The sequence below is a fragment of the Fomitopsis serialis genome, assembly GCF_022376445.1.
Source record: "Fomitopsis serialis strain Sig1Antser10 chromosome Unknown B0H18scaffold_15, whole genome shotgun sequence".
Taxonomy (NCBI): Eukaryota; Fungi; Basidiomycota; class Agaricomycetes; order Polyporales; family Fomitopsidaceae; genus Fomitopsis; species Fomitopsis serialis.
The window spans coordinates 20669-44680 of record NW_025954975.1 but is presented as its reverse complement, the minus strand read 5'-3'; the positions used below and the strand labels follow the sequence as shown (position 1 = coordinate 44680).

The following is a 24012-nucleotide window of genomic DNA, read 5'->3' as shown; positions in this document are numbered from 1 at the left end:
CTTCCCGCGCAAATCCGGGCCGGCCACTGGCCCACCTCCGAGTCCTCCGGCTTCAACTGCTGTTCACTTCTCAGTAACTCGGTTACCTCAGTGCAACCTCAGGCCTCAGTGCCTAAGGAAACTGGCGTATTTTCCCCACCACGTACCTCTGTTGAAACCCTTTAGACTGGGCTTATCCTTCATGAAAAGAAGTGCTTCCCCGATCGCCTCAGAGTCGCATGCCAGTGAGCTCCTGCACGGCTGCTCTGTTTCGCCACTCACTTCAACGTCCGAGAGCAGTCATACGGTCTTGCGGCGGTCGAAGCGGATAAAAGTCGAGAGCGATGTACCGCGGGATCCTGGTGACGACCATTCTACCTTGGTCACAGTTGAAGCCATCGAGGAGACGACACTTCAAGTTGGCCCAACTGTCTTGTCCAAAGGGGCGAAACGTAAAACGACTGTTCGAGTGAAGAAGGAAGGCAGTGCGTCTCCTAAGAAGCAGAAACCCATCCAGCAAGCACTGGAGACACCGCACCCTGCACCTGCACGATGGTCGGAGGCGTACAGTACCATCAAGGATATGCGCTCCCGCATTGTGGCCCCTGTCGACACGATGGGATGTAACAGGGCCCAGCTCGAGGAGACTATTCCGCAGGTGAGCTTTGATGCGCGTCCCATGTTATTGCTACTGATGGCTTTCTAGAATCAGCGGTTCGCTACGCTCGTCTCGCTCATGCTGTCCTCGCAGACGAAGGACGAAACCACCTTTGCCGCCGTCGGCAAATTACGCGAGGCCGTTGGGGGTAGTCTCAGCGTAGACGCTGTCCTGAAAGCAGACGCCTCTGCCATCTCCGAGGCCATTTGCAAGGTTGGTTTCTGGCGACGCAAGACACAGTGAGTCGCGCCTCCACGACGCCCACACTTGTGGCTGACTAGTCTGCAGGTACCTCAAACAAGCCACTCAACGGCTTCGCGACGACTTCAACTCGGATGTTCCCAAGACGGTGGACGAACTCTGCTCTCTACCGGGCGTGGGTCCGAAGATGGCATTCCTCTGCCTTCAAGACGCATGGAAGCTGTGAGCAACAGTCCTGACTACCTCCGCTGCGTCGCTTACACAGTATGTAGAAACGCGGGCATAGGAGTTGACGTACATGTTCATCGTATCACTAACAGGTTGGGTTGGCACAAGCCGCCTACCAAGACCCCCGAGGAGACACGGCAAGTGCCCCTTCACACCCGTCGTCTGGTCTAGTGCTGACCGCGCGATCAGTCTTAACCTCCAATCGTGGCTGCCTCTGGAACTGCATCCGGAGATCAATGCCCTTCTAGTAGGCTTCGGCCAGGTAAGGTTATGAGCGTGTCGTCTAACTTCGCCGTTAATGATGCGTCCACAGACAATATGCCTCCCTGTCGGACCGCGGTGCGACAGCTGTGAACTCAATAAAGATCTCTGCCCGAGCGCGCGTAAGGGCAAGTCGAAGTCAAAGAAAGAGAAGGCTGTCGTGGCCGCTGTACGCGGAGCGGGTCCCAAGGTAGAAATCGCGCTGGAAACGGAGTCAGTCGGCGCTGCAAGTGACGCTTCCTCGCCGTTGTCCGAGGTTTCGGAATGAGAAATCGTTATCATCTATCTGGCGATGTAGCGCATCGCCCCCTGCTGTTGTGTCTGTTGTTTTCGCGTCTGCTTGTGAATTCCGTGTATCTTCGATGCTCACGTATGTCACACCGCCTTCGTGGTCTCAGGCAGGGTCGATGGCATGTCCCAGGATCATTTCTCGAGCCACACGAACCGTTCGAGGATGTCCCGGCATGTCTGGAGACAAACATCACTTAGCCCGGTCTTCCCGGTCTTCTTCCTATTGAATGGTACGTGCAACGAGCGGAGAGTTGACGAGACTTGCGGACCAGTGCTTAGGCTTGAACAGTTACAGGCGACCGCGGGATGTCAAGACTGCCATTGCCATGGCCTTGAGCGTGTGCGTCTCGTGCATCGCAGAAACCATGTTCTCTCCGAAGTGCTGCATCCGCTTTCAGTATGATTTGCCCGAGTGTAGGTCTCTTCTCTGGCTGTATATCGACTCAACCGCCAGATCGCCGCCGCAGAACAAGCAGGTGGCCTGTGCTATCACAGTTCATCATCATCGCCCCGTCGAAGCGTGCGTAGCAAGGTACTGCGATAGTCACAAACAAGACTGCTTCGCGAGGCGCTGTTAACTTCGGCATGCGAAAACATCCGTTTGGTTCCAAAGTGACTGCTCGCAGACAAGTGATAAGTTACGTCCGATGATGTCTTGTATCGATGAAGAATGGTTCAATTGACTTAATTATGCCACAGAACGCTGAGGCGTTGGCAACATGCTGTAGTCTGCCCATCGCCCTTGATGTTCGCGTTGGTGATGACATTCATCGACCGTACGGCTGTCGTGGATACCAGCCTCGCTTCAGACTACAAACATATGCGTGTACGGTATGTCTTGTGCTGCTATCGTGTGATGAAGAGCTGCCATTGTGTTACCTTGTCTCACAATCCAGAGCTAACTGAGTCAATTTCTAGTGCATGTCCTAAATGGCTTGCGGCCTTCCTACAGACAAGCCATGTCAGTTTTCATACAGGCTTTGCTCTCATCTATGTGTTCTTATTCTCTTTCAGGTCCCGTTGCTTTCTATTCGTCTCCATCATCATCAGGGAAGCCGCACGAATGAGTTGGGAACGCACATGAAACACTTTTCTAAGGGCCTATCTACATCAGAGCTGGGATGCTGATGTACGGCATGCCTCATGGGTTCAGCCACTTCCCTGACTGCATTGACGGAGTCTGTGTGATTCGGGTCAGGGCTTTTGTTATACTTCAAAACATCTTCGCAGGTCATGGCAAGTTGCTATGTGCCGCGTGCTGGAGATATAAGTAGATGCTTCACCAGCTCTGTTGAAGTATCCCTCCTGTGCCCCCAAACACTCATCAGTCTGTTTAGACCTCTCATAACATCCAACCCTACGAAGTGACTGCGTTCTGGGCTATCAATGGCGCAGGTATGGAGCAACTGTCATACTTTTGTGCAATGCCGCTGACGATTCCAAGGTCTCTACACTGCAGGCCATGACCATGGCCGGCATAGACAGCGCTCCTGTGGAGATATGGGAGTACATCATCGACATTATTGCGGCCACGGCTCGCGATCACCTCCGCACCTGTTCAATTGTGTGTAAGACATGGTGTGGCCCCAGTCGACACCATTTATTCAAGAGCATCAAGCTTCGAACCACGTGGGATATCGACGCTCTTGACGTGCTTACCCGTACACATAGACAGTTCCAGAACATCGAACGGCTGACAATATACGGCACTCGCAATGGCGACTACACGAGCAGGGGACCTATCCCTCACTTCTTCGAGGCCACCAAGACGTTACTGCCAAATCTACCCCGCCTTCGTGACCTTGTGCTGCGTGACGCTATTTGGGGCGACACAGACGGCCTTCAGGTCAACAAGGGAATTTACAAGCACCTGCGTACTTCTTCATCCATCAGGCGACTCCATCTTGATAATGTCGCTATCGAAAGCAACGTTATCTTCGTCTGCTTCGTCCAAGCTCTTGCTTATTGCGAGCAAGTGACGATGCTCAACACTAGCCTTGGTCCGAATGGGATGACAGTCGAACGAATGGACATGCCCTATTCGTCGCTACGACAAATGGCCGCAAAACTCTCTCAGAGACGCAGTGGCAATACACGAGGCTCAGCACCCAGCACTGCTTCTAATGTCGATGACGAAGAATGCCTTGACAAAGCCATGCAGTACCACACTACTCCCAGCGGCACATATGATGGCGCAGACTTAAAGGATGGTTGGGATGACGCTCTTGCAAACGAATTGGTACGTACCTCGCTCAACACCGCCGGTCAATGTCTCGAGTTGTACGACGGCAAACTCATATAGGATCGCAGGACGCAGATGACCGATTGGAATCACGTACAAGCCGATCACTTGACGAATACATCGACAGCAACCGAGAGGCGTGTCAGAACCTTATTCAGTCGTTGTTGAAGACTGGGCACTTCGGTGGCCGGGAGTCAACGCATGACCATGCCAAAATTCTGGAGATCATCCAAGCAGCAATGTCTTCGGCGCAATGTATCCGGGTGATGAAGGAGTTTGCGAAGACTGGTCACCATGGCATAGTCATAAATCTTCTAGACGCTGTGAGTTTAACTCAATGTGCTCACTGGGATGTCCACTCAAGAGTGTCGTGCCATATTATAGGTATTGGTTAATATCAATCCCCAAACCCATCTTTATACGACCGTCTTCCATGCGCTTCGCAAATTGTGCATAGAACATAGCGACATTCCAGTATCATTGGTACTTCCAACAAACTCCGTGACTTTGGATGGTCATCCGAACCGACCGGACGAGAAGGGAGGATGCGCCGACATTTATCTCGGACAATGGAATGGGAAGACAGTCGGTATCAAGGCTGTCAGGATGACCCAACACGATCCCCTTGATGCATTGATGAAGGTTTGTGCACATGTTTTGCCACGAGGAATATGTCTGATAGCCTGCTCTCGTTTTTAGAAAATCGCTAAAGAAGCAACACTTTGGAGGCGTCTCACGCATCCGAACATCGCGCCCTTTTATGGAATTGACCGTCAACACTTCGATATAAGTATGATATGTCTGTGGATGCCAGACGGGGACATTCTCAAGTTTCTGAAAAACAATCCCAGTGCAAGTCGCCCACAGCTGGTGAGTCATGCTCAAAATTACCGAATAATTGTCCGCTGACTTCGAGCCTGGCGTTCGGTCTGATCTTCACTAGCTCCTGGATGTCGCCCGTGGACTCGAATACCTCCATTCAGACGAGGTCGGTATCGTCCACGGGGACCTAAAAGGGGTAAGTCAATCACTATCATGCAATATGACCGAAATGCACTGATTATGGAAAAGCCAAACATCTTGGTAGACAGGCAGCATCGGGCTTGTCTCACAGATTTCGGGTTATCCGCTGCGCTCTACGGTTGCGACACACTGAACACTGTCAGTTGCATGACCAAATTCGAGTCCACGCTACGCTGGATGTCACCGGAGTTGCTTAACCCAGAAGGCTTTGGGTTGCATAGCGCAACAGCGTCCAAATATAGCGATGTATATGCATACTCCATGGTCATGTGGGAGGTATGTTTGTTACGTTTACCCATCGAGTCAATCAGCTAAGGTCCTCTAGGTGTTCACCGGGAAGGTACCATTCTATCAATTTGACAACAAGGGCACCGTTGTATTCAAGATCGTCAGCGGTCTACGGCCCCAACGTCCCGCCGCCAGCGACGATTGCTCAGGGCCATCCGACATCATTTGGTCCATCATGGAATCCTGTTGGGACCAATTGCGTGTCAACAGACCGTCCATTGCGGATGTGGCTACCGACTTGCACAATGTCTGGGGTTTGCAGCTCCCTTCAGGCAGTCCCTCTGTCAACGAGGTTACGGAAGAATGTTCGCAAGATATGCGTAACCTACGTATCGGGGCTTAACTTGTCACAGCGCATGGCGAATGAGCCTGAGAGATTGAAGATTGTTGGTTAGGAGTACCATAGTGGCCCACACGTTTGTACATGTACTCATGAAATATGTGGGCTGCAACAACGCATGTAATGACGCAGTGTATTATGTCTACTTGCATGCGACATCATGATATGAATTCGTGTGCATTGAGGTGACCGGTGCCGGTGACCTTTAGCGGTGCGCTTAGCAACATTATTGCGCTGAAAATGCGTCACCAATTGGCGTCCGACGCCATTATCAGCAATCCCACCATTGCACATAACCCAACAACAACAGTGAATAACAACAGCTACTTAGCTTGAACCTCTGCCAGCCCTCACGAGGGCGAGAAAGTCATTGCGGCCTCTCTGCGCACCGCGCGGCGCGCAGGCCAGTCCCACCGCAGAATTCACATAGTCGGCACCGCACAATGTTCCGAACTTCCCTACCTTGGGCATCTGCCTGAGGGCGCGTGTTGATACAATGATAACCTCAACTTCATCGTGCATTTCCCTTGCTGTCGTCAGCACGTACTCAGCTTTCAGATTTACCTGTACATTGCAAGTATTCAATGGCCACATCTAAACGCACCTCCCCTATCCTAAGTCACCTCAGAGAATGCCCATCGACATGTCCCAGAACCCCCTCTCCAATCGCACGCACCGCTCCCAGGCGCTCTGCCATTCCTGGAACCGTACCGGCGACGGAGGGTCAGCCACAGCCATGGCCTCAATCGTATCTACATCACAGTCAGCGGAAGCACGACCAGCAACACGGAGAATCGCATACCTAGCCCGAGCTTGACGGCCTTCTGGTAGTCCGCCCCGGAGTAGTCGTCAATCCACTTTCGGTACGGGTTATCCTCCAGCTTGACCCAGGTGTCCGGCCTTGCAGCCTGTTTTTTGAGCCAGAGGCCGACCTCGCCGTACCCGAGTAGGCAGGCGGCCAGTGCCATTACTAGCCGGGAGGCATCACCTAGGTCCACGCATAGGTCGGAAACGAGAGGCAGACGAAACGATGCAGCGGGTCTCACCTTGTAATCCGGTGTCGAGGATGAACGCGCCGTACGCGGTGGTCGCAGGCGATTCCGGGGTCAACCTCAGCTCTTCCTCGGTGATGCCCCATTGTGCGCAGTACGAACGGTGCATCGAGACTTCGTTGATGACATTGATGATCGTCGCTGTGGCAGCCTGAATCGACGGGAACGTCGAAGACTTTGCGGCGAGCAGTCTATTATAGCCACCGTCAACGTTCTCTACTAGCACTTCTGTTCGCGAAGAACTTACGCGTAGGCCCTCGCGTAGTACTTCAAGTAAAGGTAGTCCTGCCTTGGTGTGAATGCGGTCAGGTTAGAACCTTGCCGACGCGTGGAGACATGCTGCGCACTTTATGAAGTGCAGGAAGCATTCCTTTGCCAGTGTACCTTGCGCCAGCTGCTTTACGAACTCGTGCTCAACGTATCCCTTCCAAATATCCCGACACGATTCGATCAGAACCCGGGTGAGAGGATGTGGGACACTCGGCGTAGGCCTGGACATAAACTCAGGACGGATTCCTCGTTACGAGACAAAATGAGCGTACTGTGGCACGCTACGTATGACGATTGGGTGCATATGGTTGAGTGGACCATGTCCTTGCCCTATAGGTTTAGCGGTCTCGATCCCGAGGTGAGTGTAGACCGTGGCCATGCGCGTTGCCTCGACGACTATTATTTGCCACCGTTGTCAAATGGTCCGAGGCACGGAAATTCGGTACGTCACTCACGATTTTTCCCGCGACCCAATGCGCACGCAAGTGCGGAAGAGAGCGTGCAGCCCGTGCCGTGGGTACTCTTCGACTCGAGACGAGGGCGGACAAATAAGGTAGTCAAAGTCGCCTCTTGGAGGACGTCAATCACCAGGGCATTGGAAGATGTGTCTTCTTCTGATATCTGCAGAATCTCCATGTTCTCGCCCAGGAGCCCTTCGCGGATGACCTGTATTTCCGGGTGTGCCTCTGATATTCTCTTCACCTCGTTCATAGTCGCCGTAATGTGTCCACCTTTGAGAAGGACGGCCTTGCAACCGGTCGAAAGCAGCGTTTTGGCGGCAGGAAGCATATCATCTACATTTTCCAGTTTAGAAGGCGAACCACAGTGCGAGAGAAGCAGCTCGGCTTCGGATTTGTTTGGTGTGATGAGCGCGGCGAGCGGGAAGAGCTCTGAGACCATGGTCGCGATTGCTTCATGCTGCAGCAGTGTGTGGCCGGACGTTGAGACGCACACTGGATCGACTACGAGGTGCGGTATAGCATCACCATAGTGCGCCCTCAGCGTTTCGGCAATGACATGAGTGATGCTAGCATCGTGTAGCATTCCAGTCTTGATCGCTTGGAGTTCTATGTCGTCCAGCACAGATTGGAGCTGCGTCCAAAGTATGAGAGATGGTGCACAATATGATTATTGATATTGCTCAGCGTACCTGCTGTTTCACAAATTCTGGAGGACATGGGTGCACTCCCTGTACACCAGTCGTGTTTTGAGCCGTCAACGCGGTTATAACACTGGCACCGTAGCATCCGAGTGCAGTGTATGTTTTGAGATCAGCCTACAGACACCAGATCTCGTATGAATGTCTGACGCTTCCGATCAGAAAACGAGCGGTGCTCTACTTGAATGCCAGCTCCTCCGCTCGAGTCCGAGCCTGCGATTGTCAGTACGGCTGGCTGCACAAGGTCCTTGGCCACAACAGTCATTTTGCTAGGTTCCACTGCTGGCTGTGGATGACTGAAGGGTGGCAAGGAAGATAAGAGCTCGTCTTCACCGCACAGTGCATAGACATCGCGAGTCTAATTCTGGGATTCAAATTGTGTCACTGTGGCCCTGGGCGCTGGACTCTAGACTGCCCTACGGATGTGCAACGCCGGGCGCCACGTCGCCAGCGTGTGTGGTGTAATGGTAACATAGGGTCTTCCCATGGCCCTGCCTCGGGTTCGATTCCCGGCGCACGCATCAAGCATCCTTTTTCAACTATGGCCCGAGAATAACTGGGACGAGCAAGAAACGGTGCTTGGAGCCACTGCAAATGAATGGTCTCGACCCTCCGTCGGAAAGCGACACTATGCCGTGGCCGCCCTAATTCCACGCGCAACGAAGAAATTGACGTCTCTGCCGTGCATCTTCCCCGATGTCACGACGCCGAACTCCTTGAACTCGAGGCCAGCAGACCCGAAAACTTCTCTGATATCCTCTTCGCCAAAGCCTCTTTGGTGGGCGACGATGTGTTCATGGCTATGACCGTCGTGTTGCGGAGGGAATATATCTGTCTGGAGAGTACTCCGATCGATGTCCGCCACCAGGAGAGAGCCGCCAGGCCGAAGGAAGGATGTGAGAAGGCGTGTACGTCTTCAACAGACGAGAAGTGATGATATGCCATTGAACACTGGTCGTTGAATGTAAGCAACGTAATGACGAAGCACGGCGAATATCCTTCTGCTTACCACGATGACGTCGAACTTCATTCCGTGCAGTCCATGGTCTTCTCGCCTGAGATCAACGCACACGGCTTTCATCTCGTCGGGAGTAAGCCCTTGATTGGAGGCTCGAAGGTTGAACTGATCAACCATTCCCTGGCTGATGTCGACGCCGACTATCGACTGAACATACGGGCATAGCTCCCGCGAGACAAGACCTGCAGGTATACATTGGTTTATCAGTCCCTGTATAAATCCATGCAGCAAGTCATCGTACCGGGGCCGCATGCGTAATCCATCAATGTCGTCGTGTCTTCATCAAAGAGGTTCGGATATCTCTGGCGCATCGCACTTGCGAGTCTCCGCGCCAGTATCTGGGCATCAGGCCGTTCATCGTATTCCTGAGCCTGTTTATCATAGAAAGCCTTATTCGCGACCTCGAAATCATGAGAGTGCGAAGTGTTATGAGGCTGCGATTGATCCGTCATAATTTCAGGTCTCGGATGGTCCTAAGTTGGAGGATGGGATGCGAGGTGATTGCAGAGAGGTGCATTGTGGCCGATCTTCATCTCATTATATATGCCCAAAGAGGCAGGTGATTAGGTTTGGATAAAGACAGCGGGTTCCCTCCGTCGTCCGAGTCGGCCTACAGGCAAGTGAATCGCCTTCTTCGACATGGCTCGCATAGTAGAATACGACGAACTATCTCATCGACAAACATCCGCCATACTTCTTCCTCGCGACTAGATCCATCTTTGCTTTGACTTCTCGGAAAGCCTTCCACCAAGCGCGGCCAACCATTTCCGAAGTGACCTGTCGAGGACCATCCTTTGTCGCATCTGGCACATGCTCCCATACGGCGAAGTACCTGCGCAGTAGTACCAGCCACCATCGAACAACCGCAATGGCCTTCTCGACGCCCGCGTCGCTTGATCTCGAGGAATCGACGCATTGAACGAGATACTTCGCGAAGTAGTCGACGTCTCTCTGGTTCGGTGGGTATTCCCTGAATCCCCCCACCCACGCCTCGATCACCTGTTGCACGTCGTCGGTCTCGGTGAAGTAGAGCTTCTCGCCCTTGCCTTGCTGCTTCAAAAATGGTGGCTCGATATACTTCGCTTTGGGTGGGGGTGGCCGGTAGTACGGCACCGACGGAGATTTCGAGCGACTCTTTGGCTTGAGCACCTTTCGCTCGTTGAACACGGCCGCGCCCGGTGCCTTCGCGTGGCGCGCCGCGATCAACTGTTCTCGCTGCAGGTCCGCAGGTAACATCACGAAAACTTCCGGGTCGATGTCGAGCTTTCGCAGCTCCCGTTCCGATACGTTGACGCCGGAGGGCCCGTCTCGCTTCGCGAACAACATGCTCTTGGTTGGGGACATGCCGGTCCTATTCCGAGGTGCGAGCTGCCTCGTGATATGCTTGACATTTGTACCCTTCACAGTGATCTTCAACTTCAATCCCTCAGCTACGGAGGCTGAGCGACTGCGCGACGGACCAGCTTCGGCGGCAGGTGTGGTGGATCGACGGTTGTACTCCGTCTCAAGCTCCTTCCGCACGTCGTCCGGTAAGGCGTCGAACACCGACATGTCGACCTGAGAGAACGACGGAAGGTCAACCGCGACAGCAGGAATAGCGGGTCTAGGAGGTGGTTCGACTATCTGGACGTCGTCATCCTGCGATGGCGGTTGTACGACGATTTCGGGCTGAGCGGCTTGCTGACCATCACGCTTGGCCTCTGGCTTGGTAGATGACGGCTCGGGCTCGACAGTGGCTTTAGCCGTTTTCGCCTTGAAGGAGAGTACAGCTTGCCCAGGACCTGAGACCGCAGCCGCGGGGCCCTTCTCCAGCTTCTGTATCTGTATACTGATACCGCGAAGTTCCTTGGGGTCGAAATTGAAGCCCTTGAGTAACCTCCAGGCATGTTCTCCGATAATCTTGGCGTCGCTCGTTGCATGTCCACCGGGAGCGATCAACGGTGTTTGCTTGTTGAATGATTCACATATTCCATGACCCATGAACTACGGAGACATTATGTTAGACACTGAGTTGGAGACTCGCCTAGTTGATGAAGGTACCTTGGGTGCTTCGACGGGTGCGCTGGGGTCTCGCTTCATGATCTTCAATGTCAACGACCGCCCCCGCATGTCGATGCTGTCGAGCCGACGAGCAACCTCCTCTGCCATCTGGAAGATGAAGGCCTCTGCTTGTGCATTGTTCTCGAACCGTATCCCGTACTGACCCGGCTGCATGAGTACGCAGTCCAATGCGAAGCAAGCAAGATCTCTCACGTTTATGTCGCAGGAAACGGACTTCCGAGGCTTGTCAGACTCGAGCTTGCGATGGTCAACGCCGCGTATTGCGTTGTACAACGTCTCGCCGGTTCCCTTGCCCAAAGCCTCACATAGGGTGCCCTTGCTCCGCTTCGCAAGTTCGCCAAGGATGGTCACACCGAGCTTCTCCAGCGCTTTTTGGCGGGCTGAACTCCCGAATCCGTGCAGGTCGTCGATGTCCAATGGGGCCAGCAGCTCTTGCGCGTTGTGAGGAAGAATGTGGTAGGAACCAGCTGGCTTTGCTCGACGAGAGGCTACACGGGCGAGCATGATGTTATGTGCGATGCCGATGCTAACTACAGGACAGTGAGTTATGCACTCGGAACAATTGTAGGGGAATAACGTGCCTTCGCATCCAGTCACCTTCTTCACTTGTGCGCGGATAGCTTCAGCGAAGTCTTTCGCAGGATCGGCGGGTGACGAATCTGGGTCCTGGCTCTGCGCGAGCTTGGTGTTGATCCTGCTCACGCTACTGGTGACGTCTATCAATGCTTCATCCACAGAGACAGCTTGCAAGTCATCCGCATGCGCCATAAGAATGGTGTAGAATTGTAGCGACAGCTGCTTGTATCTAGCACGATTGTTAACACTTCGTTCTTGCGATGTTTACGTGGCTTCTCACCTCTGAAATTCGTAAGGAATTGTCAAGACCGTGGGACATAGCTTCCGGGCTTGCTGCAAGCTGAGCAACGTCAACTGAGTGACCCGCATTGCAGAGTGCATGTTAGAGCCTACCTCATCCCACTCCCAATACCAAACTCCCTCGCCTCATAACTAGCACTAGCGATCTCGCTAGTGCTAGATGCCCCTCCTTGACTTCCTTGTGAATGGCAGACGACCACTGGCTTGCCACGTAGATGGGGTCGGTCGAGCAAGCCCGCTGAGACGAAGAAACTGTCGAAATCGCAGTGCATGATGACCCGCTCTTCATCGGCGGTCGCCTTAGCCTTCCCTTTCCCCTTGCCCGGCGACCGCATAACAAGCTGTGCGCCCTTCATGCTGACATCGCTGCTGAGATCATCGCCTCGAGTTTTGCCATCAATGTTCTCTTGGACGATCTTGCTTACAGCGCTGTCATTGCTGTCCGGCATGCGCCCCCACGTAGACGCAGCGCCGTCCTCGACGCGCTCCTGCGCATCCGAAACGAGGTTCTTCAGTTCTGCTTTCCACGTGGACAGATGATGCAAACGCGAATTCTTGTAGTAACCCTCGATGAAGTCGGGAGCAGCTGAGGTATGCGCGGCCCGCCAGACCGGGTCAGCCATAGCCCGCTGGGCGGCGATGTTCGACTTGTGCGCGGCATAGCCTGGGACACGGGCGGCTTGTTCGGGTGTCGAGGGGTCGGTCGAGTAGAGTGGTCGAGGAGAACCGTCACTGTTCTTGCTCCTCGGCGTGCGAGGGGGAGTACTAGGAGGTGTAACTTGTGCTGTCATCCGAGATGGCCCTGGCACCGGTTGCTCAATCTCAGCGGCAGCGGGAACTGTGCCGACTTGTTCAGACGAGGATCTGCCAGGTTCACGTTCAATAGGGACTGCTTGAGAAGCGAACCCATCGAACAGTGATCGCTGGCCGACCTTTCTTCCCTGCGAAGCCTCTACACGCTCTCCAGGTCTGAACACATACTCTTGCCAGGGTAGCAGCTGACCCGCCTCCGCGCTATCGACTAGCCATTCCGGTCGTACGACTTTCATATGCTTGAATTCACGCACTTTCGCGGGGGTCAAGGAGCACGTTATGATGTGCGTGCTAGAGATTGCCCAGTCAGTACAGCGACATAAGGGATGTAAACGCATTACGCACACCAAGCCCTTCTTGTCCAAATAAGCATGGTATATCCCTCCATGCTTGATGATGAGTTCTCGTAAGTCTTGAACGGACGGCTCGGTCCAACCATTGATCTACATGAGTCGCCAGTCAGCTCTTGGGTAGCACCAGACTGGTGAGAGACTCACGTAGATCTGCAGCCCTCTGAATGTCCTCGGCGCCGCGTCATCCTCCTCTTCATCCATCTCGGCGTTTTGGACTTGTAGCTTGGCTCGCTTCCTTGCCATGTATTCGCCAAACTGTCCGAAACGAGACGCTCCATATGTATGACTGTCCAGATATGTCGTATTGTCGCCACCATTGTTGACCGAGCTGAGCACTCCATGAAGATCCGCGCCTTCTTCATCGCTGTCGGGTGTACGTGCTCGTTTCGAAGACTGAAGTCTAGCGGGAGTTACTTGCTCACTATGAGCACTGCGAGACGTGGAAATACTCTCAGTCTGCTCGGCCTCAACGTCTATGACCACTTCGTTCAGAGCCTTGAGGAACTCGGGATCATTGTCGTAGTAGTCGGAAGAGGTGGTTCCTTGCGTACTCATGATTCACGTTTAGGACGATTCGTGGGCAATGGACGAGGTCGTCACCGAAGTCTTCCTTGGCCTGAAATAATTCCTGGTGGCTGACGAAGGATTGTTAGGCCTCTCGTGCCTGGAAAACGTCTCGAAGTGCCATTCAAGTCGTAAGATTGTTCCAATACGAAGGCAACCAGATGCAAGAGAAGAGTGACTTGTGCGTTGTATTGGATAGTGATCGAGGAGGAGGGTTTGTGTTGCGTCTTTGACTGTACATGCCGGCGTCTATACGGCCACGGCCACGTGCCTCCAGCGCTTGTCGAGCCGTTGCACCCGACGCTTCAGGCTGCCGTGCACTGCCAGAGCGTTGCCGACCGGATTGTTGCAGACTTGGACATAATTTTGATGCGCTTTACTCTGTGTCCAAGACTGTATAAGAGACCAAAAGCGGCGCCCACAACACAGCAACGCTGTGTGACCAGCTCAACACCGCCGCACTCCAATTTTCGCTAGATCTGCACCACCTCTACCCCCGTTCAGTCTCTAGATCGCGTCGGCCGACCATCCACACTACCAATTCTCTGTTTCCTAACCATCACTCGCTCATAGATCGACATGCCTGACGGTTACGACTATCTGTTCAAGCTGCTGCTTATCGGGGACTCGGGTGTTGGGAAGGTGAAGCGCGTACACAGTCAAATTCAGCGACAGTCACTGAGCCTGGCCCTCTGTCACAGTCATGTTTGCTATTACGATTCGCGGAGGACAACTTCACAGACAGCTACTTGAGTACGATTGGTGTCGACTTTAAGATTCGCACCATTGAGTTGGAGGGGAAGACAGTGAAGCTACAGATTGTGAGTGTCCATTCTTCTAGCGACCTCGAGGCAGGTCAGGACGCGCCGTGCACGCACCCGGTCGCTGTAGTGGCATACGAGAGCAGACGTATGGTTACTCTGCTGGTGATCTGTAAGCGTGCGCCAGTGATTTACGACGTGTGCTGGCCTTCACGCTGTCAGGGGTTCCTTGACGGACTGCTAACGACACGTTCGTACTCGACAGTGGGACACAGCGGGTGCGGTACCTCCCTCCATCTGAGTTCGAAGCCATGCCGAGTCCATTCATATTATCAGGTCAGGAGCGGTTCCGCACGATTGCAGCTGCATATTACAGAGGAGCACATGGTATCGTGGTCGTGTACGATGTCACCGACACTGGTGCGTTATCCGTTCAGCTTGCCTACGAGGTATCCTAATTACCGCGCACTATCAAGAGTCATTTGACAACGTCAAGGGCTGGCTGACGGAAATCGAGCGGTACGCGTCAGAAACCGTCAAGAAGCTTCTTATTGGCAACAAATCCGACCTGGTGGAGAAGAAGGCCGTCGAATACAACACAGCCCAGGTACCGTATCTCATTCATGTACAATGCCGCCAGAGCTGATACAGTACTGCCTCGCTGCAGGAGTTTGCAAACCAGATACAAATACCCTTCATCGAAACGTCAGCGAAGACCGCTGCGAACGTCGAGGAAGCCTTCATTGTCATGTCAAGACAAATCAAAGATAGGCACGTTGCACCTCCCAACAGATATGCTGCTCATATAACTGACCTGCGGTGATACAGTGTTGACTCTGCCCCGCCAGCCCCGGCAAACGGTTCGAAGGCCGGCACCGTCACCCCAGGCAAGAGTCTAGATGGCCAAAATGCATCAGGGTGCAGCTGCTGAGCCAGCTTTCGGGACATGTCATTAATGTCTCTGCACGTCGTACACGCACATTTCACCGCCACGATGTCCGCTCTGTATGACCGTTTTTAATCTCACGGATCCGATATCTATTAGTGCAGTTCTATCGTATATACCTCCATTGCTATCGAATGGGCGTACATTAAGGCTACAGTGTGATGACATGACAGCGTAAGTATACTACAATGAGGCGGGAATAGTCGTGCGCGAGACGTCGTCGCAAAGTGTCAGATGTCATCCGTATGGTCCATGCAATGCGAAGCAAATGAGAAACAAATTAACATGAAAGGGTCTTAACGTCAAGCACAGTCACCTCAACGCCGGAACGGGTTCTTCGAGCTTCCAGTGTTCGAAGGTTTGAGCCAGTACGATCCTCGGCCCGTATCCTCGTCCTGCGCCATCCAGGACCGTGCGTACTCCTGCGCGGGCGTCGGCGATCTATCCCGCTCGGCCCTGTCCTTCTCCAGCCTGCGAACATCGTGCGACCCCAACGTAGTGTCCGAGAACCGAGAGGGTAAGAGTTCGCGGGCATTTCGGGCGGGCTGGCGAGGCTCGGGAGTACGGCGCGGCTGCCCCGTGATATGGGTATACAACGAGTCGTTCGACATCGTCGCCAGCGATCCACGCTGGTTCTTGCGAGCATCCCATTCATCGTCTCTATAATCGCGCAGAGACGGCAGTGGCGACGGCTGGCGAGATCCTTGGCGCGAGTACCCTCCGCGTTTCTCCGTCGTCCTGAAGTGCCTATCGTCATCCGTAGCGCGCATCCGCTCGAGCTTGATATCGCGCTCCTCATCCGGGACCACCCACGCCGGGTTAGGCTGCGGTGCCCGAAGAGCCGCTCGCCGAAGCGCAGGAGGCGCATGCGCCAGCCGCGCGGATGTTGAGCCTTTCGCCGCGGCGAACGCCTTCGTCGCCTGAGCGCGCTTCCTGCGCATGCGCCGACGCCAGAGCACGACGATGACGAGGAAGATGAAGGCGCAGCCGAGCGTCATGAGCAGGATCTGCCACCATGTCAGCGAGGTCCTCGTGGTGGTGCTCGTGTTCGAGTTGATGCCCGTTATGGTGGGGAGAGGCGCGGCGGTCGACCCAGATGCGGCTGTGACGACGAGATCGGAGAGGCATAGCCCAGTCCTGAGACGACGCTACTGGAATTGCTACAGTCAGCAGAAACGCACGTGCCTCCGCGCAGGATCTGACTTGAACTCGAGCATGCCAGACAGCTGTTCGGTCCCGAGCTAGAGCAGCTCGAGCAGCTGGAGTCGCAGATTGACAGAGGACGACGCGGTGTCGAAGAACTGCGATTGCGACACGTAGGTAGGCATCGACCTTGTTGAGGACCGGCCGATCGGAGGGCACTTGAGCACTGGTTGAACGAGGTCCCAGAGCAGGTCGCGCAGTCGGGTGGCAGGCAAGGCAGCTCCGAGAGCTTACGGGTTAGACGGGCAGAAGACGTGCAAGTGCCTTCGAAGCAGCTGGTTTTGCGCATGTCAGACAAAGTCTGCCGATCCTGCACAGGTGCTGCAAGACGAATCGCATGCTGTAAGATTATCGTTAGTCAATGACAGGCGATGTCGATTCGATCCACTTACCAGTACATGTCAAGTTATCCTTCGGGTTAAGAAAAGTACCCGACGGACAACTCTCAATGCATGACCCATTTGAGAGTACATTGCCGGCGATGCAACCCGTGCACTGTGCCTGGTTGGTCGTCGATGCAGTCGTGAAGTTCGGGATCTCGCAGGTCGTGCATTTGGCCGGGCAACCTGTCCTCTGTTAGCCTACATCAATCATGTTCAAGATCGTGCACACTCACTGTCACATTCATGCTTGTTGTTGTTGGCGATCATGTTCGAGTTCTCGCAGACGCCAGAGCTGCTTGCGGTGACACAGCTTCCATTGAACGAGTATGAGCCAGTGGCGCAGATGATGCAATCATTAGACGTTGCCCCATTGCACGTCTGACAGAGAGACGAGCACTGTTCGCAGGAAGCGCCGTTGCTGAAGCTGCCGTCGGGGCACTGCGTACCGCTAGAAGTCTTCTGCGGAGTTGCGAGGCACTGTGTAGCATCGTTTGAGCTCTGAGTGAATCCAGACTCGCATGTGATGCAGTCTCCGGTACCACTGGCGCACTCTTCGCAGCCCAGTGCACAAACTATTCCCATCTTGTCAGCTCTTGAGTGCCGTAGACAAGGACAGTCGACTTACCTTCGCAGTTGCCGCTCGAGTCCAAGAAGTAGCCCTTCGCGCAGGTCGAGCACGCGGTACCATTGGATGACGTCGTCCAGCCTGCGTTGCAAGTGCACTGGCCCTTCGAGTTGCAAACGCCGTTGATGCAGTTGCAAGTCGAGGGCGCGTCGGTCACGTTGAACTTGAGGCACTTCCCTGTACCAGAGATGCCGTCGTCGCAGTCCAGACAGCCCGTCGGACAGGCTCGCAGCTAGGTCCGAAATGGCCGGTCGCGCAAGACTCGCAAGACGATCCCGTGAAACCGCTCTGGCAGATACAATTGCCGGATGAAGAGCAGATGCCTCCAGATGAACAGGGAGACGAACACGCCGTCGATTGCATGTCGAGTAGCGTGAGCGAGCTGCCCAGGGAGCTCGAAGGGAGCTGCGAGACATCTGGGATAGAGCTCCAGAGTATGATGCGGTCGCTGGACGACGCGCCGGATACTGACATCCAGACATCTGACGCGAGTGCCACAGAGCCTGCCGAGAGTTGCTTCGTGCTGTTCGTAGAGACATTGTCGGGAGGGCGTTGAAAGAGGATTGGCCAGAGTAGTTGGCACCGGAATACACGGCGGCGCCGGGCTGGAGGGTGATGTCCAGCGGTAGCGAGACAGTCTTATTGACGGAGAAGCCAGCACTGGCGGAGAGTGCGGCGCTGGAGGACGTCAAAAGGTTATGAAGAAGTTCGGGGTTGGTCGTGGAGGTATACTCCCCGGGAGGAGTTGCAAGCTGGTCGAGGACCCCGACGCTGACAAGGTCGCTCCCACTGCAAGTGATGAGCATATCGTCGAGCAGGGATAGAGCGCAACGACTCACGAGTGATATTGGTATATCCTTCCAGGCATTGACCTGCAACGCAAACGACCGAAACAGATTGCGCAGCTAATAATTGAGTCTAGTGAGCGATACCCCATCACCAAGTACTCCTGCACATACCAACAGATGAGGTCCAAAGGAGTGGAATCAAGGTGAGAAGGCTCGAAAACATGTCGAGCTCGTCCGAGGAAAGAGAGGCGGTAGTGGTCGTAAGATGGAGAGGGGGGAGCACGGAGGGCACGGTTCAATGAGCCGTGCGCTTGAAATGGAATATGAGAATAATTGCCATGGTTGCCGTGTTGTTTCTGTTGTTGTCGCTTGCCGGTGCTCGTTATTGTCCTCACCGCTCGCCGACCGCTGCTCATTGTTCTTAGACGCCCATCCGCGCTGCACATAGCTTAAGCGCTCAGGAAGCCAAACAAGGATTGTCATGGCCCAGTCACAACAGCTTGTTACAGTCAATACCAGGCATCGATATAAAGGACGACTGACTCACTCTGCGTCGCCTCCTCGCACCGTGCATCTCAACACTGTTCACCCATCCTCAGCCTGATGCTCTTCACAAGCTCAGGTCGCGATCGAGCAATACATTGCCAGCATGAGCATACATCGTAACAGAGACCGCGTGCAAGCGAATCATACAGCCTCATTAAGGGAATCATCTATTACCTGGGTATGTAAGTACATAGTCCATGAGTGTGTATGGTACAGATGCATCAGAGCATAGAGCGTGAATGTCGACAACGGCAAGCTGGGCAACGTAGTCTGTACAGTGTAATCCGGGGATAGTCCTGCTGAAGCAACGGCGAGTCAGTATGGTTGCCGACACGGTCAGACAGGAACTAAGAATTTTCAGAAGGAATCCATGGCAATAATATGGTTGTTCTCCATGCGGAAGTCAGAACAGGTCTGATAGGTTCTCATCTCGTGAATGCGATCGGAAGACTACTCACAGTCATATAACAACGCGGAGTGCATGGCGAATGCGAGGAGTCTGGACACAAGCGTTAGTTAAGGTCATAGAAGCGGAGTAGAAAGCGCCAGAGTATCTCAGATGAAAAGCAATATGAAGTAATCCGCATAATCCAAAAGGATGTCGGTACAGGTCTGTAAAAGGTATCATCATAGAAAACGCGGACTTTCTCGCAACAAACAAAAAACTAGGAGGATCATCTCACTCACAATACGTTTAAGCACGGATCGGCATGGGAGGCAACGCTGTTGGCGCAGGCGTCCATCTCGCCCGCGCCGGAGCTGTCTCCCCATACACCCAATCATCTCCCGCTCCTCCTGCACCTGGCCCCCTCGCCATCGCCGCAGTCTTCCACATACACGCTGATGCCGACGCCATCTTCCGGCTCGAGCAGGACTGCCGGGCCCGGTCCTCTATGTCGGCTCTCCTCCTGTATCTGCAGCCTCTTCAGCGCAGTCATGAGGTCATCCGCCAGCGGCGTCGGATTGGGCGGCTCCTCTCGAATAGGTTCCCATCCAACGGGTGGCGAACCCGGGGGAGAGATGAGGAAGTTCTTCTCCTGCTCTGGAGGCCGAAGATACATGTTACCCTCGCCACTGCCGGATGGTGTCAGGATTGTCGTCGGGTCGGCGCGGAAAACTCTCAGCGTCACGGCGGGACTGCAGACGCAATCAGTGCGTGTAGGAATGTAACAAGTATGAAGTGGGGCCCACCTGTCGTCTATTGACCCGACGATGAGATGGTCGCAGCTCTCCTTCGCGTGTTCTGCGTCGTCCTCCGAGCGGTACACTAATATTATCCTGTAGAAAGATTTCAAGGGTGCCCATGCGTAGATGGGTCCGTACGTGGCGAAGTGGTGCTGCAGCGCCTCAAGCACGACTGGCTCGAAGAATGTCGCTGGTAGCTGTGTAATCACCAGCGTATTCGTGCGCCGCGGGCTAGGTGATCCAGAATTGCTGGTGAGAGAAGGAGGAGACGGCGAACGTCCTGGAGGCGTCGAGGCCATCACAGTTATGTCAAATCGCGTAAGAGTAAAGGTAGAGTGATGGTGAGGCGTGGTGGTGGGGAGGAGTGACGAGGGACATGGATCGCAGACGATTTAATGGAAAAACTCCGCTTATGTAATCCGGTCCTGCGCTGTGGCGGGTTGGTGGCGGGACCCACAGCGAGAAACAGGCTGACAGAACAAGCAGCAGAACGCAGTGCAGCCTGTGCCGTATGCATGAATGCTCGGAATGTGTTCGTGTGTTGCTATACGAACGTGTGTCTTGGCTGCAGTCATGATGCACAGCTCAAATACAACGAGGCGATTCTCGCAGTGCCGCGCGTACATCCATACTGTACATATTCATGATACTACACACCTCTTACACCTTAGCATGCGATAGATCTACAGTGGGGGAGGCCAAGAGCGGTGTCAATCTTCTTTCGCACATTCGATGCGCAGCGATGGACAGAACGACGAAGTCATCAGGGTGACTTCAGCCTGTTCTCGACCGCGGTAGTCTTCTTCTTCAGTGCCTCGACTTTCTCATCCTTTGAGGCATCGTATGACACCGTAACTTGGTTGAAGCTGATATACGACCATCAGCAACGGATGGAACGTCACGAATGCAGCAACCTACGGGTTCTCGGGCGACTTCTGGAATTGCTTGTAGAGTAGATCCTGTCAAGAGATGCGATTAGCTCTGGGCGTGCGACGCGAAGGACTGAGTCATAGCAAGCTTACATGGTACTGCTGTAGACGCAATCCTGGATGCTGCAATACCGGTGAGTGAGCTTCATCAATCGTAATAAGAACAGTGAACATACGTCGGATCGAGCGTTCGGCAGCTCACGCTCCTTGTAAGCTTCAAATGCGGCTTTGAACCTCCGCTATGAAGGAAGTGAGTGTTACTATGATCCTTCACCTTCACACAGAGCGGGCTCTGAGACGTACCTCCGGATGCTGTTCAAGTCCTGCGGCACGCTGGCCAACACTGGCCTTGTCCATCTTCGCCGTGACCACCTCCAATAGATCGAGGGCATTGTCAAGGCCGGTTGCAGCGAACGACTCGGGCTCCGCTGAGACCTCCTTCTCCTTCTCCTTCTCTGGCGCATCCGCGAGCACGCCCCCGGCAGCGATCGCACCAGGACCAGCAGGCTTGGCTGCCTTGGAACCTGCTTTCTTCGCTCCTGCCTTGGGCGCGACCTTCTTCGTTGCCACAGATGCCTCCTCCTCTGCTAGTAGCCTTGCCTTCTCCGCTTTCCGAACCAACTCTGCCTGACGCTTGGCCTCCTTGTCCTCGTTCTTCTTGTTTGACTTCGAACCATCTGACCACTTCTCTGCAACCTTGCGCTCCTACAAATCTTGTCAGGTATAATCGTATGGAACTCGCAATGTGTAGCGCACCCTCTCTGCCTCAGCTGCCTGCTGCTTCTGCGCCTCGTTCTCGGCCTTCTTGGCCCGACCCGACTCTTTCTTTGCGTTCCCTCCTTTTGGGGCCATTTGGTAGCGAGGCGACGTTATTTGGATAGTAAGGTGTACAGATGAGAATGATCAAGCAAGTGGTGGTACTGCAGACAGGTGAACGCAAGTGTGTGCCGTGCATGATCGAGTTACTGATCTGAGCGGATCTAATCTAATCTCCCCTACCGTCTTCGTGTCTTTGCCGAGCCTGGTACCAACTGGTACAGCCAACTCTTCCTCTCAACAGCACACGCCCTATGGAACCTGAGAGCCGTCATGGCTGTCCCATCGCCTTCGAGTCGTATCTACTATTGTACGGCACAGCCATACCAGACAGATCAGTCATGCGATCTAGCAATCGATGCGCAGGCGCCGCTGCCTCGAGCGGGAAACGACCGCAGAGCCACCGCCTTGAGGCAGCTTTGCCCAACTTCTCCTGACTCGAGCCCGACAACCTATTGTCACTTGCGTTAAGCAGCGGCGCTTGAAACTTGCAGTATCACGGCCATCCCCTCCTCTGTACAGCAGCTTACGTGCAGAACTTACCGGGCGAGATCACTGTAGTCGACACTATCAGAGATGAGTGCGCACGATTGGGTTGCGGTTCCCAAATGGGCCCCGGGCAATTCTTGTGCGTAAAGCGGCATCTGCCTGACTCCCTTCATTGAGACATATCCCCCTGCAGTTGGACCAGTCCTCACGCAGACGGACCTCTATCTCCTCGAGAATGTCTCCCTTGAGCTACACCCAATCCTAGCAGGAGAGCAGGGCAGCTTCCAGCTCTCGTTCAACCTGTCCACAGGTACGTGCACTCGAGAGCATCCGTTCGTATTGCCTCTCAGCATGGCGTTTTGCACAGGTCAGACGGGCGGTTTCAACTTCGAATCCCGAGACCGCGATCTCCCATTCACCGCGAAAGACGAGCCCGCCACACTCCCCCGCATCGATACCCTCATAATCATCACGGAGATCAGCCCATGGTGCACGGTTGTGAAGAATCCCGCAGGTGTTACCCTGAACGACGTCTGCACCACACTATGGAGAGAGTGCGTCCTCCCAAAGCCTCGAAGCTAGGGCCATGTGCTGACCGTGCTCGCAGGTACTCCGATACGATGGTTACGGATGATGAACTCAGCAAACTCCACGTCCGAAATCAGGATGCTATCAAGCGATACGCAGCTGCCGGCGGAGCAGGCAACACCGGCGGATGGTCAGCATACTACAGTGCGCAACCCACCGCGCCTCAGCGGCTGCGCAGAGCAGGTGCGTCTACTGCGAAGTCTTCATACCTCCCACACGGCCGCTTACGCGTCAATGGCAGATTGGCTCCGAGAGTTCGTCTACTTCAAGGATATGTCTCGGAAAGACCACTACGCCAAGCAGAGGCTAGGCTACGCAGCCTCCAATATCTTCGTCCTTAGTCTTTCCCAGTATTAAGCCTCGTGGCTCTGGCCATTGAGTCTCGCCTCCTCAGCGTCTTCGCTCCCCGTCTTCGATACATTCCCGCTTCCGCGTTCTCCGGCTTTCCCAAACACCTTGTTGCTGTGCTCATTGTATGGATTCTGCATGACGTGTAACAGTGCCTCGGTTTTGCAAATTGTACGTTGATAATATCGTTTTGTATACATACATGGCATTCGATGTTCGTACCTGAAGGAATTTGACTCGGGTGGGTTTTGTATCACGGCCCAGCCAGCTGGATCTTGAAGCTTGAGCAAAAAATCAGATCCATCATGTCATGACCGTGCCGTGGTTGCTGGACGTCCGCGTCATCATCCGTCGAGAACGCACAGTACTACTAGTCAAGATATAGTAGCTTAGGGTACGACGACCATTACATACAAACGTCTAGACTCCCGCTCACGCCGTTGAAACGTTGACGGCCCCAATAACAAAAACCCTGCATCTAGGAATCACGCTGTCCTCACGACAACTGACTAAGTATGTACGAGAGGGAAGCGACCATCGGATGGGTAAGCCGAGTCGAACCGAGGTGGGAGAGGAAGCAGACGCAGGAAGTCAATTATCACGGAACATATCCCCCTTGGTCATTAATAGCACACCGGAAGTCTATCTATTCTACAAACGCTCACGGGAGAAAGAGGCACTTCTCAGCGGTGTGAGAGGGCGTGCCTCGTGGTAGCTCGGCTCGCAGG

The 24012-nt window shown here is 54.2% G+C and overlaps 10 protein-coding genes and 1 non-coding gene across 11 annotated transcripts; 5 read left to right on the top strand and 6 right to left on the bottom strand.

Moving 5' to 3' along the window:
* Positions 1 to 56: 56 nt before the first annotated feature.
* On the top strand, positions 57 to 2084 carry B0H18DRAFT_991510 (DNA glycosylase). The gene is made up of 8 exons (XM_048045065.1): positions 57 to 637; positions 686 to 878; positions 901 to 903; positions 931 to 1060; positions 1111 to 1203; positions 1256 to 1328; positions 1380 to 1848; positions 1914 to 2084. The coding sequence occupies exons 1-7, from the start codon at positions 182 to 184 to the stop codon at positions 1593 to 1595; spliced, it is 1164 nt and encodes a 387-aa protein (XP_047896274.1). The 5' UTR covers positions 57 to 181; the 3' UTR covers positions 1596 to 1848; positions 1914 to 2084.
* A 1445-nt stretch (positions 2085 to 3529) lies between these two features.
* Positions 3530 to 5641, top strand: B0H18DRAFT_991505 (kinase-like domain-containing protein). Its single transcript, XM_048045064.1, has 7 exons — positions 3530 to 3857; positions 3929 to 4183; positions 4245 to 4502; positions 4560 to 4730; positions 4804 to 4878; positions 4932 to 5159; positions 5209 to 5641. The coding sequence occupies exons 1-7, from the start codon at positions 3600 to 3602 to the stop codon at positions 5512 to 5514; spliced, it is 1551 nt and encodes a 516-aa protein (XP_047896273.1). The 5' UTR covers positions 3530 to 3599; the 3' UTR covers positions 5515 to 5641.
* Positions 5642 to 6135: 494 nt separating this feature from the next.
* Positions 6136 to 8257, bottom strand: B0H18DRAFT_872774 (Phosphomethylpyrimidine kinase-domain-containing protein; the record flags this gene model as incomplete). Its single annotated transcript, XM_048040253.1, has 9 exons — positions 6136 to 6263; positions 6314 to 6499; positions 6558 to 6754; positions 6811 to 6852; positions 6911 to 7054; positions 7106 to 7229; positions 7289 to 7925; positions 7984 to 8109; positions 8174 to 8257. The coding sequence occupies 9 exons, from the start codon at positions 8255 to 8257 to the stop codon at positions 6136 to 6138; spliced, it is 1668 nt and encodes a 555-aa protein (XP_047896272.1).
* An 83-nt stretch (positions 8258 to 8340) lies between these two features.
* B0H18DRAFT_116307 (S-adenosyl-L-methionine-dependent methyltransferase) lies at positions 8341 to 9569 on the bottom strand. The gene is made up of 3 exons (XM_048035821.1): positions 9252 to 9569; positions 9002 to 9192; positions 8341 to 8943 (listed from the first exon to the last, which is right to left on the bottom strand). The coding sequence occupies exons 1-3, from the start codon at positions 9460 to 9462 to the stop codon at positions 8692 to 8694; spliced, it is 654 nt and encodes a 217-aa protein (XP_047896271.1). The 5' UTR covers positions 9463 to 9569; the 3' UTR covers positions 8341 to 8691.
* Positions 8443 to 8513, top strand: B0H18DRAFT_t59. Its single transcript has one exon. It is a non-coding gene; the product is annotated as a tRNA-Gly (tRNA).
* B0H18DRAFT_116374 (uncharacterized protein) lies at positions 9570 to 14128 on the bottom strand. Its single transcript, XM_048035826.1, has 8 exons — positions 13258 to 14128; positions 13106 to 13203; positions 12041 to 13051; positions 11928 to 11987; positions 11653 to 11876; positions 11264 to 11601; positions 11051 to 11209; positions 9570 to 10993 (listed from the first exon to the last, which is right to left on the bottom strand). The coding sequence occupies exons 1-8, from the start codon at positions 13666 to 13668 to the stop codon at positions 9677 to 9679; spliced, it is 3618 nt and encodes a 1205-aa protein (XP_047896270.1). The 5' UTR covers positions 13669 to 14128; the 3' UTR covers positions 9570 to 9676.
* B0H18DRAFT_991493 (GTP-binding protein ypt1) lies at positions 13861 to 15509 on the top strand. Its single transcript, XM_048045063.1, has 7 exons — positions 13861 to 14319; positions 14379 to 14498; positions 14704 to 14716; positions 14775 to 14858; positions 14915 to 15045; positions 15106 to 15209; positions 15267 to 15509. The coding sequence occupies exons 1-7, from the start codon at positions 14257 to 14259 to the stop codon at positions 15367 to 15369; spliced, it is 618 nt and encodes a 205-aa protein (XP_047896269.1). The 5' UTR covers positions 13861 to 14256; the 3' UTR covers positions 15370 to 15509.
* Positions 15510 to 18785, bottom strand: B0H18DRAFT_991485 (uncharacterized protein). Its single transcript, XM_048045062.1, has 11 exons — positions 18555 to 18785; positions 18431 to 18500; positions 18189 to 18384; positions 17818 to 18111; positions 17596 to 17767; positions 17204 to 17542; positions 16980 to 17153; positions 16904 to 16927; positions 16747 to 16851; positions 16566 to 16716; positions 15510 to 16521 (listed from the first exon to the last, which is right to left on the bottom strand). Exons 1-11 carry the CDS (start codon positions 18604 to 18606, stop codon positions 15702 to 15704), a joined length of 2397 nt encoding a protein of 798 aa, XP_047896268.1. The 5' UTR covers positions 18607 to 18785; the 3' UTR covers positions 15510 to 15701.
* A 608-nt stretch (positions 18786 to 19393) lies between these two features.
* Positions 19394 to 20543, bottom strand: B0H18DRAFT_991482 (Calcipressin-domain-containing protein). The gene is made up of 2 exons (XM_048045061.1): positions 19731 to 20543; positions 19394 to 19672 (listed from the first exon to the last, which is right to left on the bottom strand). The coding sequence occupies exons 1-2, from the start codon at positions 20411 to 20413 to the stop codon at positions 19624 to 19626; spliced, it is 732 nt and encodes a 243-aa protein (XP_047896267.1). The 5' UTR covers positions 20414 to 20543; the 3' UTR covers positions 19394 to 19623.
* On the bottom strand, positions 20539 to 22013 carry B0H18DRAFT_116170 (uncharacterized protein). Its single transcript, XM_048035814.1, has 6 exons — positions 21800 to 22013; positions 21347 to 21748; positions 21220 to 21282; positions 21137 to 21166; positions 21033 to 21073; positions 20539 to 20980 (listed from the first exon to the last, which is right to left on the bottom strand). Exons 1-6 carry the CDS (start codon positions 21893 to 21895, stop codon positions 20878 to 20880), a joined length of 735 nt encoding a protein of 244 aa, XP_047896266.1. The 5' UTR covers positions 21896 to 22013; the 3' UTR covers positions 20539 to 20877.
* Positions 22014 to 22180: 167 nt separating this feature from the next.
* B0H18DRAFT_116202 (uncharacterized protein) lies at positions 22181 to 23645 on the top strand. The gene is made up of 6 exons (XM_048035819.1): positions 22181 to 22487; positions 22542 to 22658; positions 22716 to 22902; positions 22956 to 23119; positions 23178 to 23525; positions 23583 to 23645. Exons 1-5 carry the CDS (start codon positions 22436 to 22438, stop codon positions 23291 to 23293), a joined length of 636 nt encoding a protein of 211 aa, XP_047896265.1. The 5' UTR covers positions 22181 to 22435; the 3' UTR covers positions 23294 to 23525; positions 23583 to 23645.
* The last annotated feature ends 367 nt before the right edge of the window (positions 23646 to 24012 follow it).